This window comes from Diadema antillarum, unplaced genomic scaffold (genome assembly GCF_040938485.1).
Source record: "Diadema antillarum isolate AM-2024a unplaced genomic scaffold, OU_Dant_1.0 seq00000847_RagTag, whole genome shotgun sequence".
In the NCBI taxonomy this organism is placed as follows: Eukaryota; Metazoa; Echinodermata; class Echinoidea; order Diadematoida; family Diadematidae; genus Diadema; species Diadema antillarum.
In genome coordinates, this window is record NW_027271721.1 from 673,588 (window position 1) to 696,429 (window position 22,842).

The following is a 22,842-nucleotide window of genomic DNA, read 5'->3' on the forward strand; positions in this document are numbered from 1 at the left end:
GTTTTTTTTTCTTAATGTATTCGCACAGCAGAGTATGAGTATGCGGCGCCCTATGAATCCGATTCGTGCCCACTTGTCTCCCAAGGCCATTGGCTGTTCGAAGGGTCCAAAGTTCTCAATATAACACGCGGTAATCACGCTATCACTTGCACAACAGCTCTATCACGAATCGCTTCTTCCCGTCGGACGAGACCTGGCTGGGGATCATTTCAGGCACTACCGCAGTAACCACCAGCCGGACAGGTGCGGAAGAAGAAAGACTGGAAGAAGGGACTAGCTACACGCAGGTGCCTAGAACTTGTGACCAATCGTCGGTGAAGAAATTTTAACGAGCAATATGCAGGCCTCTTCCGCAAAAGGTACACATTTTATGTATAATTTTAGAATCAAGGTCAAGGAGGCCCCTAGTATCTCCTATATATATTTCGATGTGTGTGTGCGCGTATGAGAGATTTATTTGTTGCGAGGTCGACCAGTCACCTCCCGGCCTCAGTATTTTTAGGATACGCATCGCTCGTTCGCAATATTAGGCATTCTCCGAAAAATGCTCAATCGAAAGCACCCCTACAGCTACCTCAGGTGACTGCCCGCCCCGCACCTCATCTGTTTTAGGCTGTTTGTGAGTTTCAGAGATAATTTTGCGTTCTGAATTGATCTCAGAACTCATACGAAACCAAACAAAATGAAAATCTCATGACATGAATGTTTGCTAATGAACTAAACTAAAGTCCTGTTACAGGAAACCAAAACCCAAATAAAGTTTATAAATGTGGCTCGACTGAGTGAGAGCAGCGATATTTTTAGAATACTCTCAGTGCAGTCCTTGCTGGTTTAAGGGTGTGTACAGTTCTGGTGGAGGTGAGGATTTAGCTCTTAACATTTTGCGAGATATTCAGAAACCTCGGCAAGACTTCCATATGTACCCCCCGCGCTATGTGTCATGTACATGTATAAGTAGCATGAATAAGTTATAAGTAAGGCCAAGTAAAAAAAGAAAGTAGTTTCTCGTCCGGGTTTTTTGAGCAAGGCGATGAGGGAGGTCCTTACTATTTGATATCTTACTATTTTTTCGAGGATTGTCAAAATGAAAGTAATATGTGTGAATACTGTGATATAAACCACTTATCATTTGAGTGATGCACAATTAATACCAAATCTGCGTATATTGCTGTTTATGCATGACAAGTATACCAATTTAACTACACTGTGACTGTATTCATTCAGTCATATCAATGGTATGGAAAAAAAACACGTTTTTTTAACATAAAATATACACATTTATGCATCACTTGTTGAACCTATGAATCCAACCATTATCTCTGGAAATGCATAGCATTATTTTTGCCTGTCAACACAACACAAACTTACTGAGTTAGATCTTTTCTCATATGAAAACTTATTCGCTCAAGGATTTAAAATGCCGCAGACAGTATACTGCCAATTGTCAACCCTGTGAAACAACCACCTGATTTCCTTTTTACTGAAAGACAGAATACGAACCAGTTGAATACTAGCGGGTATTTTATTCACTATTTAAAGCCGTTCGCTGTGCACACGTGCGCTTGAGATCGGTTCTCTCCATCACTCCACGATTTTTTTTTTCCAGCTCCAGAACGCATGCTATGCTTGCTGGCTGGTCTCCTCTACTACAGGGAAACCCCGTTATAACGAGTTCGGTTATAACGAGGAACCGCTTATAACGAGGTGATCGCGTCGGTCCCGTTTTCCTTTGCGTGTAATGGCAGAACGAATCGGTTATAACGTGTTCGGTTATAACGAGATTCTGGTTATAACGGGGACAATTTCGGTAAATCATGATAAAGAAAAACATAAACAATTTGATCGGATACAACGAGGTTCCATTTCTTGACCAAATTGCCGCTTTCAAACACGCGACAAATGAAACATTGGAAACCGAAATCTCGCTATCCACGTCTTTTCCCGTTTTGCAGAGAACCGTTCCTTCCATGTTTTCTTCTTAATCACGCGATAAGACACAGGAACACCTTCCGATGTTCCTACTAATTATTAAACATAATCATTCGGTTTTCTTTTTCGCGAGAAACGCGTGCGTGATATCGAGGTCAGACCACAGCGTAACGAGAAAAAAATAGATAACGCATTCAAAAACTTTTCGTGTAGCGACAATAAAATTTGACCAAAAATGGACAATTGGAATGCGTGTGCAACTCATCATTATATCCTTTCCAATTTTAGTTCCGACTTCCAGTTCTTTTGCTGGTTTTGAGCAAATATGAGTTTGGATGATTAAAGGCGAAATAATAAAATCATCGCCCCGATCCCGCCGGGTGACAGTAGCGTTAAAATAGTTGAGTAACGCATGTTAACCTATACTTAATCGGTGTTCAGAAAAAGAAGCAAACGCATTTATTAGTTTGAACAGATCTGGATTTGTTCATTATCATTTAACAAATGATAATTTAAATATGAGTGTGTATGATCAAAGCAGAAATAATTAGTGAAATCATCGCGATCCTGCCAGGTGACAGTAGAGTAAAAATAGTTGAATAACGCATGTTAACCTACTTAATTGGTGCTCGGAAAAAGAAACAAACGCATGTATTAGTTTGAATAGATCTGGATGTGTTCATTATCTTTAACGAATGATAATTAAAATATGAGTGTGTATGATTAAAGACGAAATAATGAATGAAATTATCGCGATCTCGCCGGGTGATAGTAGCGTAAAAATTGTTGAATAACGCATGTTAACCTACTTAATCGGTGCTCGGAAATAGACTCAAACACATTCAACAGTTCAAGAACGGATGTACAAAACGCGAAGAGATTTTCGGTAGAAAATAAAGAACGCATTTTTAATCTCTTCGAGCGCAACGGTCATACATTATATAAAATTACACCCAAATGATTCATGAAATTGTCGAATTCCCGCTGGGCACCAACAGCGTAAAATACCTCGCAAGTTAGCGCGGTAAACAACGCACGTATGTTACTCTGAAATCATCGCGATCTCGCCAGGTGACAGTAGCGTAAAAAAAAGTTGAATGACGCATGTTAACCTAAATCAGAAAAAGAAACAAATGCATTTATTAGTTTGAATAGATCTGGTACAGATTTGCGTAAACAGGATGACAACCTCCCACATTCAATCCTGTCACATATTTTCAAGAACGGTCGTACAAAACGCGAAGAGATTTTCGGAAGAAAATAAAGAACGCATTTTTAATCCATTTGGGCGCAACGATCATACATTGTACATGTGTACAAGATTACAGACGAAATGATTCATGAAATCATCGCATTCCCGCTGGGCACCAACAGCGTAAAAATACCTAGCAAGTTACGGTAAACAAGGCCTGTATGTTACTCTACAGTATATATTTGCCCCCATATTTGCGCTGGTGTTTAGAAAAAGCTTAACAAACAAGAATTACAGTAAAGAATTAACTTATCATTTCAGCCTCTATTTCTTCGTCTAATTCACAAAATCTCCCTTTATTCTCTCAATAATAACGCTCAATAATTGTGTAATAACAACGCAAAGGATATGTTTAAGTTTCATTGATGGGTATATGACGTCATACTTATGTTTTTCTTTGTTTTTAATGAGTATGGTTATAACGAGGTACCGGTTATAACGAGGTAATATCGCCGGTCCCACGGATCTCGTTATAACGGGGTTTGTGGTTACATTGCGCAATCAATCTAGCAGCACATGAAGCAGGCAACAGCACGAGAGAAATGTACAGAAGGTGCTCAACGTCCTGTCTACATCACGACGTACCGAGTGCGCTGTACATCACAGCCCAGGCCCGCCCATCCACCAACTACAGTTCAACTGCTTTGTGGGTCATTCCTTCTTGCCGAGCTCGCAGTGTGAAATGCATGCGTTATTACATACGCACTACAGAAGCTACAGCTGTACTACAGCTAAGTAGAGGACGCAAGGCGTAATTAGAAATAAGACATCACGATTGGTAGGTGAATTGTTGATTTTTTTTTTCGGCGGCCGAAAAAATAGTAAATATCAAAAAAGTCGATGCGGCAACTGAAAATCGATGCGGGCGGGGAGCGGGCTGGGACGAGAATTATGAATTTCTTGGTATTTTTAGCGCCATTTTGAAAATAGTAAATAGTAAAAAAATCGATGCGGCGGCCAAAATCGATGCGCGCGAGGACGAGAAACTGGTTTCTTTTTTTACTTGGCCTAACATGAATAAGTTTAGGTGGCTTTGGGATTAGGATTAGAGTTTACTCAGTTTAGGACTAGGGTTAGGGTTAGGGTTAGAGTTAGCACTAGGGTAACATTGATCTCGGTGTCTTAGGGAAATGCAGACTAAAAATCAGAGGAAGCTCATACAACAATGTACAATGTAGGTGTATAATAGTGGGGGGTACATATGGAAGTCTTTCCGAAACCTCTCTATGAGATGTCAAAGAGCATGCAATTTTAAGGGTTATCAAAAGTTTATTTGATGAAAATCGGTTTTGAAATGGCTGAGATATCCAAAAACCAGGAGAAGCAAAGAGATCCTAATAAAAGGCGTGGTCTCTTGCCTTTTATTATTATCACTTTTTTTTAATATTTCAGCCATTTGAAAACCAATTTTCATCAAATAAGCGTTGAATCCTTCTTAGAATTACATGCTTTTTCATATTTCATAAGAGGTTTCTCATTATCTCACTTAAGAATGTTCAAAACATGAATCCCCACCGCAACAGCTTGCCATGATTGAGGACAGACTGATTTTGCTACAACATGTTTCCCATATACACCTGCCCGAGTATACTCGGGACTCGTCCTAAACTGGTTAAAGGTCTAATAGACTGTTGTGTGTCTAAAATTCAGCCGTGGTTGTCATCAAAATTTGTTCAAATGGCATTAGATGAAGGGATGAGTCTGAGAAATGCAGAGATTTGGGGGAACATATTTTCAGTAATGTTAAATCTACCCTTTTTTTAAATTTCTCAAGAGTTCAAAGAGAAAGAAAAACAAACAAACAGATGCTCCCTTTTGAAGGAAATTTCAAGTGAAAAAAACACTCCACCATTTAAAAAAAAATTTTGAGCCATATGAAAGAAAAAAAAAACTAGAGAAGCGCTCTGAGAATGCAGACCACCGCCATGCAGCTCATTTCCACCAATTATCTTGTTCTTCTATAGAGATCAGTGATTTCCACCCATACGTATGCATGCTGAAAGTCGCTCAGTTTCCCCGATATAGAAGCCTTTTGTTATGTCATCAACTTCCAGCTGTGCAGCACGCATCGCCTTAGCAAAAACTAGAGCACACACATGAAAACTTCAAATAAGTGCATGCGCAGCTTGAACTCCTAAGTTCATTGACTCTATACTTGGCAAAGTATCGGAAATCCTTCATAAAATCCATACAAATTCCTGGATCACTACCAAAATTTAATCATCTGTTACTTGTGTCATTCTCAACCTTTCGTGTAAGTTTCATGTAAATCTGTTTTCAACTTTTTGAGTTATTTTGCACACAGGCAAACAAACCAACACCAAAGAAAACATACTGTAAAACACAATATTTTCGCGGCATGAAATTTTTCACGAATTGGTGCCGACTGCCTTTTCCGGGGCACGAAATTTTTGCGAGTTGCCTCTAACATTTAATGCATATAGTGTAGACCAGAACTTTCGCGTGCATTATAATTTCGCGAATCTTGGCTCTCGCGAAATTAAAATGCACGCGAACATTCCTCATTTTACAGTAACCTCTTCCTTTGACGTAGGTTATAAAGGGAAAATACATGATCCCATTGATCATGGAGGGACCAGGGAGGACCCATCTTTGGTTGACTACTGTGCATTGTTGTAATGTTTTACTGAGCACAACAATTATAACAGAAGATACCAATATTCAATTAAACTCATTATTAGTGCATAATGGTGAGGGAGAGGCCAAAACACATGGATTCAGTGTAGCTCAAACAACAAAGGGCTGCAGAATGTTTTGTTTTTATTTGTTTTGTTTTTTGTTTTTTCTTTTTTTGGTGAGGTGCTTTGGGGGTCAAGGGTCAATGGAATGCTCTTTTTAACTTAGAAGGAAATTGGCAATTTTGTGTGTGTTTTTGTCTGTATATCATGTCCGAATGAATGCAAGGAATGCTGAAAGCTCAACCTCACTGTCACCTCAAAACCTAGATCCCTATTCAGTCATACAATATGACCAGTATACCAAGCACCCTAGTAGGATACAAAGGATGTCTCTTCTCATGCCTATAAGCCAGTTCACAGTTAGCCCATGGGCACATTGGTACAAATGATCATTAGGTGATCCGAGTATCCTCTCGGATCACCTTCTGTATCTGTACTGATTCTTTATTCTTCTTTCTTTATTTCTTTATTTCTCCGCAAAAGTTGTGCAAGAGTTAGCTCAGAAAGTGCATTGCCTATCAATGTCAAACTTATACCATATATGTATCATGTCCCAAAGACGACAGATCAAGTAAAATCATAGTAATCAGTCGACCGTGACGTCACTATGACGTCATTATATGAAAACACATTTTCATGCATATCTCATTAATGGAATGGAATTTTTCAATGAAATTTACGTCACATATATTTCAAGTCAAGCGGGTTCTACTCATGTTCTCAAAATTCATATTTATCTTAAAACGCGCGCGTACGCGCGCGTTGAAATATTTGTATGCTCAAATCGAGCTCAAATTTTTTTTGCATACGTTTCAGATCATTTGGAGCATTTTTTGAAAAATTGAAAAAATTGGACGGACGCGTACGCGCGCGCACATATTCGCACGCACAGCTTATATGCAATAGAAATTTTCAGTTTTTTCACACGGATCGGATGTCCAAAATGTCAAGGAATATTTCTACCAAGTTTCAAGTCAATCTGACTCAATATGACGTCATACGGGCACGTCAAACTCAAAATTCCGCGCGTGCGTCAATGGGGATACACAGTGCAACTATGCCAAAAAACCGTCAATTTTAAATCAGATTTAACTCGTCAGGATGAACGGTGACCCCCCTTTTTCTTGGCATATTCTGAAAGCTGATGAGTTGTTCATGTTATTTCATGGGCTGGCTATGCTGACAAAATGATTAAAAGATATCAAATTTCTTAATAAAGTAAAAAAAGTAAATTTTCAAAATGACGTCATCAAATTTCAAGTTCATTCGAGCGTATCTCACTAGTCCTTTGTCAATTTTCACCCAGATTTCAGTATGATGTAGCTTATTTAATGTTCTTTCAAGCATAAAATTACAATATTTTGATTGGATAACGGTATCACCTCGTAAAAATGGATTAAAAGTAATCTTGTCAAATTTGACCAGTTTACGTGTTATCTCTATGGGAGTGCAGTTTTTCCGGAAATGAAAATTGACATGACTATCTTTATCGAGCACTAGCTCACTTAAGCTTCGGTAAATTTCTCCCAGATTTTAATATGTTGTAGCTGAGACTTTACGCTACCGTAAGTGTGCCCTTTGTTTTTTCATACGATGTCAGAATCACGTCAAAAAATTGGGTTGAAATTCAGGCTTATCTTCGATGTATTGAGATATTTCTTTCTTTCTGCAATTTTCTTTGCAATAACTCAAGAAAAACAGCCTCTATCACTTCCATATTTTGCACATGTTTAGTTCATGTCACGTGAATTATTTCATAAAATAACAACTTCTTGATCGAACACCATCTTTGGTATGTAAATTAGGGTCAAAGGTCATAATTGTTTCACCCTGTATCTTAGTGAATACATGTCCTATCTTTCCCATATTTTGCACACACAAAGACCATGTTACAAGGATTATTTCACAAAATAACTACTTTTTACTCAGATGCCATCTTGTCTGTGCAAATTGAGGTCAAAGGTCATATGTACTTCTTTTTGTATCTTCGTTATGACGTGTTATCTCTATGGGAGGGAATTTTCTTTAATGTGAAAATTGACATGATTGTCTTTATCGAGCACTAGCTCACTTACCCTTTGGTGAATTTCTCCCAGATTTTAATATGTTGTAGCTGAGACTTTGCGCTATCGTTTTGTTTCCTTCGTTTTTTCATACGATGTCGGGATTACGATAAAAAATTGGTTGAAATTAAAGCTTATCTGCCATGTATTGAGATATTTCTTTCTTTCTGCAACTTTCTTTGCAATAACTCAAGAAAAACACGCCCTATCACCCCCATATTTTACACATGTTTAGTTCATGTCTCGAACATTATTTCATAAAATAACAACTACTAGATCGGACAACATCTTGGGTATGTAAATTAGGGTCAAAGGTCATAAATGTTTCATCTTGTATCTTAGTGAATACCTGTCCTATCTTCCCCATATTTTTCACACGTATAGACGATGTCGCGAGAATCATTTCACAAAATAACCACTATTTAATCAGATGCAATCTTGGGAGTGCAAAGGTGGGTCAAAGGTCATATGTATTCATTGCTGTATCTTCGTTATTCAGTGTATACAGAATTTGGTACCAAAGATGGCAGATATGACTCCCTTTTCTAAATGAGAATGCAAACATCACACGGCCAATGTCTCTAAACACAGATGAAACTTGTATGGTCATGCCTATTGCGATCAGGACTCGAATCATTGATAAAAAAAATCGGATCACCTTAATTTGTCAGTGATGACAAATTACAATCTCTAGTTCTTTCTTTCTTTTTTTAAAGGTCAAAGGTCACAGTAAAATGCCTCAAATTTCTCTATTTCACCATTTCTCCACAATGCCTGAAGTCATTCTCACATACATGAATTGCCTAGTAAAGATCCTGTAGAAAATGCTTTTGGACTACTCGTCTGTAAATGCATTTGTGTCATGAAAGTAACTTTTGTGAATTCGCAAATGGCATTTAATGCATCATGTAGAAGAAAAAAGCAACTTTTAAGTGCATTTTACTTTTGCAAATCAATTCTCCTGTGAAATTCGCATAAGTTTCATGCACATGAAAATTTATACAAATAAGCCATGTGAAAATGTCACCTTTTCCACATCTCGGAAATGGCGAAAGCTATCTTCATGAAATGTTGAACTTATAGGGCCTATGTTCTGCTGACATTAGGTTTTGTTGTTTGTTTTTTGTAGGAAGTTTGGGGTCATGAGGTGAAAGGTCATATCTCAAAACATTATCTGTGAAAGTTAGTTTAAATTTGTATTACCAGTTGGTGAATATTTTAAGAAAGTTGTGGGCCATGAGGTCAAAAGGCAAGGGTCAAAGATCAAGTAACAAAGCTAAAATTTCCAAATGCTTACTGTATTAAACAGATCTGCCATCCAAGTGAGACTTGGTTCAAGAAATATAGTCTCTCAAAACATTTTTGGGTTGTGCCATCAAATGTTCAAACAATTAAACATTTCCAATTCCTTGCCAGTCATGGAAACTTGTCTCGCATTGTCAATAACTAGACCTTTTGGGAGAATAATGCGAGAGTGCTGATGCATACTAGTCACCATGGCAACACTTCTAGTCATATTTGCTTTTTGTTTATGTTGTTGGTGTTTTGAAAATCTGAAATCACATTTCTTCTTTACCCATTTATTTAGGAGTGTGAGGTAAAGACGTACCACATTATATTATTATGTGTAGCAGAAAGTTGTGTTCATAGAACCATCTAATTACGTTTCTCCTCCAGCGGGTTGCTGTGGTGACGATGGTCCCGGCTATCCCACCCCGAAGGCCGCACTGAGCGCACCGAGGGAGAAGTTGCTCTACGTGACGGCGGTCCGAAGGAACACCCCTACAGGAAAGAAGAAGCCAGACTTCCTGGCAACCGTTGATGTGGACCCACTGTCTCCAACTTACTGCCAGGTGAGCTTATAATTTGTACTAGTTGTTACAAAAAAAAAAACATTTCCCACTTTTGACCTTTAATAGTTCTAAAACTATATATCAGGTAACACTGACGTTGATAGGAGGAATAGCTGAATAGTGTATGGAGTAATAGTATGAGTATAGTTTGATGGAGGTAATTCAAAAATGAAAGCATAATTCAGTTTCATGAAATTCAAGATTGATTTTTAAGATAGTTTTGAGTTAGTTTGTGTATTATTCAGGGTCATTGTGAGCACGCACTGGCATACACATCATTGGTTCCTGTGCAAAGTTCAATTTTTTTACAAAGAGTTCAAATTTGACCAAAATCTGGAAGTTCACTTTGAAATTAATCATAGATTATATGAAACTGATTCATGCTGTCATATTCAAATTACCTCCAACTAGATTGTACACTATTCAGCTATTACTCAGTGACAGTGTTTTCTGATATAAAGCTTTCGATTGAAAGTGGGAAGTGTTTTTTGTAACACCTAGTACCTGTAATGGTTTTGTGTATCATTTAGTTCAGTTTATTCATCATCTTGAACGTCACTTAAATTGTGTCTAAAAGGCATAAACTTTAGAAGTAAAGGATCGGATGAACCACAGTGTGTGCTTGATTGTATTCTATTTATGCTTTATTGTGCTTTCACTGTGTGTTTTTTGCTTTTGTATTTTCTATTCTGTCATTATACCCCTGCCAAACGAAGTTTGAAGGGGGTATATAGGAATCAGCGGACGGTCGGGCGGTCGGGCGGTCGGGCGGTCGGGCGGTCGGGCGGTCGGGCGGTTGGTCCGTTGCAAATCTTGCGTCGCGAACTACTTCCTCAGTTTTCCACCGATTCCTATAAAACTTGGCACAGATGTGTGCCTTGGGTTGTAGATGTGCAAGACGTATTTTTTGACAGTACCCAAAAGTACGTTGCCAAGGTAACGGCATATTATGGGCAAAAATGGGTACAAATTTTGCGTCGCGAACTTCTTCCACAGTTTTTGATCAATTTTTATGAAATTAGGTACAGATGTTCATCTGAATATGTTAATGTGCAAGACACATATTTCCGCAGTGGCAAAAAGTGCGTTGCCATGGTAACGGCATGTTATTGGTAAAATATAGGGCAAAATGCTTCATGGCAAAACTGCTTCATCAGTGTTCTTCCAATTCTCATGGAATCCATATCGAATGTTTGTCTTAGGATATAGGTCAGCATGACACATTTCTTGACAGTGACAAAAAGTATGTTGCCATGGTAACAGCACACATATTATGAGCCAAAATGATGGAAAATTTTGTGTTGCAAACTACTTCCTCAGTTTTTGCCCAATTTCCATGAAACTTGGTACAGATGTGTGCCTTTGGTTGTAGATGTGCAAGACGCATTTTTTGACAGTACCCAAAAGTACGTTGCCATGGTAACAGCATATTAATGGCAGAAGATCAAGGAAAGATCTTGCGGATTTAACTACTTCTTCAGTTTTTTGACCAAAGCTTATGAAATGTGGCACACACCTTGATCTTGGTGGGAAGATGTGGAAGACATATTTTTCGGACGTGTCGGAAGCTTAGTTGCCATGGTAACGGCATATAAATGGCAGAAGATCAAGGAAAGATCTTGCGGATTGAACTACTTCCTCTGTATTCGACTGAAGCTCATGAAATGTGGCACACACATTGGTCTTGGTGGGAAGATGTGCAAGACATATTTTTTGGACGTGTCGGAAGCTGCGTTGCCATGGTAACGGCATATTAATGGCGGAAGATCAAGGAAAGATCTTGTTGATTGAACTACTTCCTCAGTTTTTGACAAAAGCTTATGAAATGTGGCACACACAATAGTCTTGGTGGGAAGATGTGCAAGACATTTTTCGGACGTGTCGGAAGCTGCGTTGCCATGGTAACGGCATTTAAATGGCAGAAGATCAAGGAAAGATCATTCCTTGGGTAAGACTGTCGTCACGGGGCGGGGGTATTAATCACCTTAAGTGATATTTCTAGTTAATTTTGTTTACAATATCAAATGTCTCTGATTTCATGTTGTGTGGTCTATCAGGTTACTATATTCTAAGGGACTAGCTCAACAGAACGTCTGTAGGAACGTCTGTATAGTCATAACTGTAGTATTTCTCGGAACATCCGAAATAGGCAGAGAATACAAGGGGTAGTATGATTTGTGTTGGGTCTTTACTTTGCGTTTACTGTGCAAGTAGCATTCTCCAATCAAGCCATTATTGAATATTCCCACAATAACCAGTGCTGTATATTAGATATCCAAACATCACTGTATATGCTGAACTGGTTGAAGCTGTACCGCTTGATTTCATATGCTCTTTAGGAGCAGCAGCTTGCCAATATGGCTATATACATTTACCATACTCATGTGTCAGGAAGGCACTTGCATAAGGGGCATTTAGATAGCAACCCCCCCCCCCCAAAAAAAAAAAAAAAATAAATAAAAAAATAAAAAAATAAAAAAATAAATAAATAAATAAAAAATAAATAAAAAATAAACAAAAAAAAACCCCCAAAAACCTCACACGAAACATACCAGCAGTTTTCTGCACATTCAAGTTTTTCCTTGGAAGTTGCTAGGCAACTACCTGTGTGAACAAAAAACTGGAATGAAGAAAAAACCTTCCTCAGCAGTATAGAATTTCAGATCCTGGCAGTTTGTTCAGGTGTTTTGCCAATAAAATGCTCATTCCTCCGCTCGATCGTCAGTTTTATTTTTTATTTTTGGTCGTGTGACATCCGATACAGGGATCTCCTGCCTGCCAGTCTGCCTATAATATACCACTGATCTCTATGTATGAATCACACAGATCATTGGCTAAGCTCAAAGGCATTGGCATGCTGCCCATACACAGTACTTACAAAAAACAAAAAATGAATAGATTCTGATATTTTCTGAAAAAGAAAGGGAGTCCAAGGACAAGTCCACCTTCATGTACATTTAGATTGAGTGAATGCAGCAATATTAGTAGAACACATCAGTGAAAGTTTGGGGAAAATCAGAAAATCTGTTCAAAAGTGATGAATTTGTGAAGTATCTGCACAGTCACTGCTGGATGAGGAGACTACTACAGAGTATGATGTCACATGCGTAGAATAAAAGGAAAATATAGAGAGAATTTCACATGATTTTATTATTTTTTTTAAAGTGCACTTTCCTCGCCTTGTCACTGACATAAATGTTATAATGTAGATATCATTTCCTCTGCCTTCTGAATGAGGAAAGTCAAGTGTTCTTTCATTATGCGAGGAAAGTGAAAATATGTTGAATTTTCTTTAATATTTCCTTTATATCGTTCTACACATGTGACATCATAAGCTGTAGCAGTCTTCTCATCCAGCAGTGACTGAGCAGAAACTTCATAACTTTGGAACAGATTGTCCAATTTTCCTCAAACTCTTACTCATGTGTTCTGCTGATATTGCTGCATTCACTCAATTCACTTGTCTCTGAAGGTGAACTTGTCCTTTAAGATTCCACTTTTTCCTGTGCATGGACATTTCCTGCCCCAAAATGCAATATTTGTGTATGTGTATGTGTATGTGTGTGTGTGTGTGTGTGCGTGCAACTGGTGGAGCTACATGCACCTGTTTTTAGGTTATCAACACTACCAGTTCACTTTCCTAGCTGTGCTCAGTACCGTGGACCTTGGCAGTTTTGTGCGTGACTGCTCTCATGCAGAGTAAATAAAGGACATTATATATTTCATCAGAACAGTCAAGGGTAATCTTTAGAATCAAACCATTAGAAGGGAGATTCAGTTTATTGAACATTGTTCAAATGTGGTAATCTTTGTCCTTATGAAACAGAAAATGGTGGTTAATATCATAATTATCATGTTTATGCTTCCGCCTGAAGGGTGCTGGAGGCATTATGCTTTCAAATTGTCCGTCCATATGTACGTCCGTCCCCATTTGTTCACACAATAGCTTGAGTAATTTTATTATTGTGATCATGATTATCATTGTTCTTGATTTTATTATCACTATGAGTCAAGTGATGACAATGATGATGATGATGATGATGATGATGATTTATTGGTTTCATTTGTAATATGTACAACAGATACATCTGTTTCTGTGATGGTTGACATGTTGGGCAAATTGCATTTCACATATTTCAAGTAAGGCAGCCTTAAATAAATCAGAGAGCTGCATTGAATCTAACCATTCTCTCCCCACATGACACATAAGAAAGTTTAATGTGTGCCATGAATTACCTTTATTTAGCTCACCTTTTCATGTTGAAAATGTAAAAAAAAAGGTTAGATGTCATTAGCTCCAAATATCATTTACTGTATGAATCATGAGTGTTTGTGGGGATGATATGTGTCAGCCTTTTCACATTTTGATGTTGATGGGATACTGCTATCACTCAAAATGAAGGTTTTGAAAATTGATACTTGCAATGTGATGCAAACACTCAAACATACACATATCACAAATTATTGTGATCAGCATCAACTTTAAGAAATGCAAATTTTGGTCTGTATATGACTTCCAAAGTGTGTGTGAACAGCAAATGAAAAGAAGTATTTTTTTTTTTTTTTTTTTTTTTTTTTTTGATCTCATAGTTCAACTCAACTTTGGTCCTGGTGAGGTCTGAGCAATATAGACAGGAAAAATTATGTCAAAAATTATATCACTGAGACAAAAGAAAAAAAGATAAAATGAAAGAGATGAACGCATTTTTTTTTTATCATCTGAATGGATATATCTTTGTATTCACTCTGTACCAGGACATAAATGAGGGTATCTTAGTGAAGTTCTTTGGACTTTGTCAGGTCTGTCCGTGACTGATTTCTCCCAAAGTAAACATATAGATATTTTACAGCTCATTTGTAAGCATGAAGTGCAAACACTTCACATTTTTATAGAGGAGTCTAGTCACTTGTAGGGGAGTTATTGTCAAGGACAGTGTGTGATTTCCGTTTCTCCTAGGTACCAGAGACTGAGGTCCCCAGTGTTTCGAGTCCTGAATATCTTTTACTGAACAATACATGGAGTTGTAAGCCGTTGAAAAATTCACGTATTTCTTGGGCCCTTAAAACACAAGGCTTGGCGATTGTGTTACTGAGGGCAGTTAAAAGCTCAGCATGATGTCTTTAATTACTAACAGGCCATTCAGGGTGTGATCAAAAGTAATAGGGATAGTTTGATTGAACTGCATTTCCATCATTTACACCAGTATTCTTCTGGCTTAGAGGTTGGTATTGCAACTTCAATCAAAATAATGACTTACATAATAGTCACATATAAAATGTATGAAAAACATTTTGTCATCATTGAATCTTTATACCTAATTCTCATTACAATATATTAATTACCAAAACCTGCTTATAAATATAATTGTAATAGATTGGTAAACTACAAAACATAACAACTGCTTCTTTTTCTTACCTCCTTCTAAAGGAGGATCTCTATTGTCCTCCTCTTGATGCCTTTTACAGTTTATATATCATTTTCTTTTAGTTGCCCAAGAAAACTTGTGTTGCATGTCAAAGAGGAATATGAGACATGATTACATGGTGTATCAAGTGAAGTAGACATAAATTTTATAGTCCTTTGCCAAAAATCCACCTTGGGACTCACATCAAGAATTCATCAGTGTTGAATAGTATTTTTTAATATTTCCATGGAAGTCTACTGACAGATATAAGATGGTTCTTTGCTGCCCATTGTCTTGGACCGTCATTGAAGAAGAGAACAGAAGGCCTTTGCATTGTGTTTGACTAGCTGTTTACAACTCGGTCATGCATGCAACTTGTAGTCAAATAAGAGCAAACCCATGATAAATTGCAGAGTCAGCATGAGTTGCAAAATTTGCCAGCTGTTGAAACTACATGTAGTTTTCAAATTTATCTTTTGTTTTCCCCTTTTTTTTTTCTCTCTCTCTATCTTTCATTGTTATGCTTCCATTCCAAAAGGTGCCTCAGACAATTCCACAAAATTGCATTAAAAAAAAATGAAAAGTACACATTTCTTCCACTTTTTACAGACATTTTGTTAAAAGGAAATTATACCTCCTGCCTGATGTAAGAGGAAAGTCAAATGCACTTTCATTATGCCATAGCAAAAGGAAAATATGATGAATTGTCTTTACATTTTCTTCCTATCATTATCCTACTGTGACTTAATAAATGATTTTAGTCTTCTTATCTAGCGATTTTGGTACCAAAACGTTGAAATTTCATGACATTAAGACAGATTTTTTTTCTTGAAACTTTATTAATCAATGTTTCAATTAATCTTTCTGCATTCACTCACACCACATCTGTCTTTGGGTTTCATTCCCCTTTATAATGCAAGGTGCATTATAGCAGTGACAATCTTTTAGTACAAAATGAAACTGTGTCCTATCTCAATGGAATCCATTTTCAGAATTGTCCAATAATTGATTGAAGATTGTCTAGAGTTGTAAACTCAAACATGTTCAGTTGTTGTTAGGTATTTATATTTTGCAATATATTGACATTTATTTTGCCAAATGTTGTTTACTCCAAAAATCATCTCTTTTTTTTTGGGGGGGGGGGAGGAAAATCTTTGTGAAAGTAAGAATATATGTGAACAAAATGAGTTTCATGCTCAAGGGTTGAGGCTTGGCAGCCCTAATAAAGATTTCTACAGATTTCCGAGAAAAAAAAAGTTACTAGCAGGAATAAATCCATAGTGTGTATTTATAATTAGGTACATGAACTCTACTTGTACTGGTGTGGTTATGTGAGATTAGCAGTTTGGGTGAGCTTAGTGTGCATTTATTTGGATGTTCGTGGTGGGATTTAAACTGTTTGTCTGAATGCTCGTGTGGGTACTTACATATTTTCATATATATATACTGGTATGATTTGATGTAATGTATTCATATTAGAAACCACCAGTGAAATGCGAATGAAATGTTGAAACCAAATATTTGTGTGAATGGTGTTTATATAACTTATTCATGATTTTTCATGCAATACTGATAAGAATTTGTCATTGGTTTTATATTTTTCAGATCATCCACCGCCTGAACATGCCCTATATTGAGGATGAGCTGCACCATTCCGGCTGGAACACCTGCAGTAGTTGCTTCGGTGATTCCACTAAGAACAGGAATCGTCTCATCCTACCGTCCCTCTACTCCTCCCGTGTGTATGTCATCGACACGGGCTCTGACCCACGACGTCCGGGAATCTACCACGTGAGTTTCAACGAGTACCGTAACCATGTGTTGTCATGAGATACAGCTTCACTGTCTTAACAATTTAATGCAACATGTTGCAGTGAAAGGGGAATTCTGGACCAGTTTAAAATGTAGTCTAGTAAAACAAAGAGTACCAGTATGATTTCATAAGCACAACAGTGAAGATCTGATCACAATTGAATTGAAATTAGAGAAGTTATATTATATGAAGTTTTACTAATTTTTGCAAAACATTTCTTGAACAGTCAATATGAAATTGCAGATGAGTGAGCTGAATATGCCATCACCTCACAATGTTCAGTGTGATCTCAAAAATGGCATGCGGCACAACGCCTCGGCATGGTAAAATAGTGGAGAAATCACGCCATCTGAACTTATACACTGACATACACTGACAGCTTTTAACTTCCTCTGTGAAGGACTGGGTAGTATCAGGATAAATTGCATTACCTAGAGGCACAACCACTACTGCCAAGGGACTTGAACCAAGGACCTACTTAATTGAGAGTCACTAGTCTTATTCGCTCTTCCATATAAGCTGTTTTGACCATATCTTACCGCCCAGTCAAAATTCTGTTGTTACTGCACGTAAAAGTGCCTATGGTGATGAGAAATTTACAAATGTATTCTATAAAGTATTATTTGGTTCTTTGAGTATTGCCATTATCCTTTCATGTATACTCCAGAGCTGTGTAACTTGGAAATTTAATTTTGTTCACATCAACAGTTCATGATTTTTGGCTTGTACATATAAATGTAGGACTTCTCTTTTTATTCAGGGCAACCAGAAATTCTCAGTAAAAATCAGGGAAGTTATGAAATTGTGAAATTTGGCTATTTTTTTTTTTCAAAATAGTTTATGAACAGTTGATATGAATATGCATATGAGTGAACTAGATAATGACATTGTTTTCACTCCACTATTCTCCGTTAATCATGTACAAAAAATTTGACAAAATTTAATTCATTTCTTTTTGCTTTCTTGAGATTGTAACTATACATAAATGTATGAAGATGAGTTGCTGGGTTTGGCAGACCATGATTTAGTTGTGCTGGCATATAGACAACACCGGAGGTTACTTCTTCAGGTCTTTAAAAATGAGGCAAATACAGTACAGTTTTGGCGCATTGGTTATTGCAAAAATATTTCAGGCCAAGGTGATGTCATCTGGCCTCTCCAAGTAAGATTTACCTTGAGAGCATCTTATATCAGACATATAACCGGAATGTCCTCCCGGAGGCTACTCTGAGTCTACTCAGGACCAGTCTAGGGTAGAATTTACCCCAAAGTCCTCTGGAGCTACCCAGAGACTATGTCCACAGTAGCAATGTTCTCATAGTGTTCTCTGGAGTTTACTCCAAGTTATATGGTCTGTGAAGACTGGGCATAAGGAAGAGTTGCGGTTTCTTGACAAGGTATTCAACTATATATACATACAATACTTCAAGAAGCAGTTACTACCTTAATAGCCTTTATTCCCATCTTTTGTGCACAACCAATGGCCTTGTACACAAAAGGATGGGACTGTCCCAATTTACTGGCCTGCATTCATTTCTATATTCAGGTGGCTGACCTGGGAGGTGTAATTGCAGATGAATGCAGTAAAAAACACATTCCCTTGCCCCTGTGCTTTCAGAAAGTGCGTTCACTGCATACTGCTTGACAGTGTATACTGTATATTATGCAATGTTATGTTATGCGATGTTATATAACAGCAGTGAATTACAGCAGCAGTGAATCTAGTAAGCATTGAAAGGTAGACACAGTACTAGTACTCAGGTTCTTTTGGTGAAATATATATATATATATATATATATATATATATATATATATATAATACAAGAAGCAAACTATGAAAAGTTTATATGGTAAATACAGGGGAAACTCGGTATAACGAACACTGCTATAACGAGATATCGGTTATAACGAGGAAATTTTCTCGGTCCCAAATTTCCTTCTACACAAGTCTATGTAAAATGCTACTCTTATAACGAGATCGGCTATAACGAAATAACTGCTATAACGAGATAAATTTTGTGACTTCCAAACAAAGAAAAACATAGTAAATCAAACCTGCTATAGCGAGGTAAAGCAAAATGCCTTCGGTAAAGCTTTACTTCGCCTGTGCTATCATCTTCCGAAATTGTAAAGCTTGATGCGCCAAAAACTGTCTTGTACACACATAATCATTTTCTTCAGTGCACTCCAGCTAGCACTGCATGTTGTACGTGTGAAGTGTGTGTGCACGCACACTGATACATGCAGAAAATGTGGTGGGACGGCCATATGTATACATGACATCATCATGACGTTTAGCAGGTGTGAGGCAATCTGATGCTGTGATTGGCCTTCTACTTAGGGAATTCCCCGTCTTCACACACACGCAGTCATAATGTACATACAGAATGTGTCACATACATGTACACACACAGCATTGTGCAGACCATATTCAAGCTTTCCACACAACACACACCCATACGATAACCACATACCAATCCACAGACAATCTTGATACAATCGCAAGCTATATTAATTTACAAATTCAAACATCTGCAATTAATAAGAAACACATTCTTGATATTGGATTTCCTTGGCGAAAAACATCTTCTTACCCATAAAGGTGAGTAATTCCCTCACACACAATATCAAGTTATCAGTATTGATTGAAGTATGATGGGTAGTCCCACATGTGCAAATTAATGTCTTTATTTTATGCCTTCTTTTATGCCTACTGATATAACGAGATATCGGCTATAACGAGGAAAATGACTCGGTCCCGACCATCTCGTTATATCGAGTTTCCACTGTAGTACAGTTGAAGGCAGGAAACTTTTTTTTTTCCTTTGGGGGGAGGGGGGGGGGAGGGTATATAGAATGGGAACAATTGTTACTCAAACTTATCTGCACATCAGCAAGAGTGTGTGCCACCTGTAACCTATACACACTCAACCTGATTGTTTGGAATTGTGTCATGGTTTCTGTTATGCTGCTGCTTAAAAAGCAATGAATGCATGTACAGAGAGCAACTATGGGATCAAAGAAAAAGGAATATCTGTGCAGTGAGGATAAATCACCTTACCTAGGTGCATAGATAGACCCTGCGTAGCCAGGGTGAATGAACCACAGACTTAGGATTGATGGTTCATTTGTTGTATCCACTGAGCCACACAGTTAATTGCCTACCTCGTGATATAATGTCAGGACTGGGAGGTGTGGAAAGAGCTGCACATTTTTCATGTGTGGTGTTTAGAAGGAATGAAAATACAAATGTATAAGTATAAGAAGTTGTGACAAGAATGTGGACTTTCTTCTGGTCACACTTCAGGTGAAGTTACAAGAAATTACACCCTAGTATATGTGACCCGCTACAACAAAATGATCCTTAAGTCGGGCGAGGTCGATTATTTGAAAATTGCATGATATAATCCCCTAATCTTTCTGCTTTAAATTGATATATAACACATTTTATAAAAATAATCGGCTGCAGAGATATCGATATTTAAAAGAGAGCATGTCGAGACGTGTGGAAAATCACTGTTTCGAGAAAAGCGCCCTAAAAGTCTTCCTTTCGACACAATCGTGATCAAGGGACACGCAAATCAGTTTTCACCTCTGGACGATAGAAGGTAAGCCCTAGCAACCCCCGAAGAGTCCATTCAGGCACATCAGCGTCGGCGGTCTCCTCACCAACCAATCAGTGACCAGGATGTGAGAAGCGAATGAGCATAGCGCACCCCGCCCGCACGCACCAGTCGACTGGGCAGTGTGCGAGCTTCACGCTTCGGTTAGCAGCAAGCAGCAAACTGACCAATGAGATCACTCTGGTCGTTGTTAGGGGCGGAACCTATCTGTGGCGCTCAATCCAAATTTTCGAACCAATTTCTGCTTCGTTGAAACGCCAAAAAACATGGCTCAGAAAAACCCTATTTTTTGGTCTTTCCTTTGATCATTTTGCTTCAAAATTTCGACAGATGATAGAAGACAAGTTAGACTCCAATAATATATCTACATCAGAAAATCATAAGTTTTGACCAATTTTAATGCTCTGACTTCAAACACGATTTTCACGGCTTCGACCGTGCGCGACTTTAGGACGTTTTTGTTGTAGCGGGTCACATATGATTTCTTCAGCAATGTTTCATTTATTTAGCTTTTGACACAGTTGCCCAGCAACTCGTGACCTTGCATTCTTGGCTATCGACTATGATACCCAGTAGTCCTCATTGTTGCATTGGAATGAAAAATAAAAAGATAGAATAATAACCCCAAAACACGGGCACTCTATTTGCTTGAAAATCCCAACAGTCTCCATACAATTCATACTTTTCATTGAGTTCCTGTGATTTCTAACAACCTTCAAAGCCCCTATCTAGACAAACAATGATATCTAGATCTACATGTAGTCTGCTTCCAGACACAGTGGAGTCTTTTCCACTTTATCTGATTACTGGTGCAGAAGATTACTTACAAAATTATGTTGTCTGTGTGTGCCATCTGATCTGAACAGTGTGGTATGTCATCTTTTACAGATAGATTATGATACTTCGATCCATTGTCTCAATTTTTTTACACCATGTACAATGCCATATGCTGTTCTAGATTGAATGCAGAATCATGTGGCGTGATATGTATCACAGGTTTTAGTTCAGATTTGGCACGTAAGAAAGATAAGATAATCCATTTCCCCCACCCCCAGCAAGAGACAAGCTAGTCCAAAAGGAAATGGTAAATCTTGTATGATACAAGCAACACTGTGCTTCAAATGAAATCTCAAATTGTGGTTCGAATACTACGTCCCAGTATTTTTGTTCTGTTTTGTTCTGGGGTGTGTCTTTATAGATCGTTGAGCCAGAGGCCATTGGAGAAGTGACCGGCTTGACCACACCCCATACCAGCCACTGTCTGGCCAATGGGGAGATTATGATCAGTTGTCTTGGTGACTACAAGAACAAAGGAGAGGGCAAAGGTAAATTGTGTTTCTTTTTCCTCGCCCCTTTTGTTTCCCTTCCATTCAAAGAAATTCTTTTAGTGTCATCAAAATGGTGAGGATGATAATAATAATGAAATTTACTTGGTGATGACATTAGTAATTATGATAATAAACTTCATCATTTTTATCATTATTGTTTTTGTCACTGTATCATTCCTGCTATAAAAAAAGTATTGATAGTTCTTTTTAACCTGTTTAGGACTGGCTGATTTTGCTTTAACACGCATTTCCCATAGACATTGGCCTGAATATACTCAGGACTTGTCCTCAATAGGTTAATCAAGAAGACTCCATTTATTTTTAGTTTTCACAAAAGATTTAAGGTGGTTTGCTACGCCTTCTCTCTATTCTGTGCAGACTATTGTGCTGATCTGCACTAAGAGCTTTTACAATCACTGGCCTATGGTTTGAATCAATGTTGAAACTGAAAAAGCTCTTGTGCAAACAGCCTATCAGTGGGGACAGGGGTTTAAAGGGATGGTACAGTATTGGTGGAGATGAGAATTGGGCTTAACTTTTTGCGACATACCATGAAAACACTTATGAAATAGTACAGAGCATACCATTTTAAGAGGAATTCAAAGTTCATTTGATGAAAATCGGGTTTGGAATGACCGAAACATCCAAAAACAAAGTAAAACAAAGCGATCATAATAAAGTGTGGGTCCCACACTTATTAGAATCGCTCTGTTTTGGATATCTCAGCCATTTCAAAACCAATTTTCATCAAATAAACGTTGAATTCCTCATGGAATTACATGCTCTTTCATATTTCATATGAGGTTTCTCATTATCTCACCAAAAAATGTTAGAAACCTGAAATTTGGTCTTAACCAAAACTATACGATCCCTTTAA

The 22,842-nt window shown here is 37.8% G+C and overlaps 1 protein-coding gene across 1 annotated transcript in view; it reads left to right on the plus strand.

The window, feature by feature from the left end:
- Positions 1-177: 177 nt before the first annotated feature.
- The window catches only part of LOC139740306 (methanethiol oxidase-like), a 37,097-nt gene continuing 14,432 nt past the window's right edge, over positions 178-22,842 (plus strand). Inside the window, exons 1-4 of the mRNA XM_071650892.1 lie at positions 178-359; positions 9,621-9,796; positions 16,807-16,992; positions 21,836-21,962. Of these exons, the coding sequence (XP_071506993.1) occupies positions 338-359; positions 9,621-9,796; positions 16,807-16,992; positions 21,836-21,962 (511 nt within the window). The 5' untranslated portion in view covers positions 178-337. The remainder of the gene's footprint in view (positions 360-9,620; positions 9,797-16,806; positions 16,993-21,835; positions 21,963-22,842) is intronic.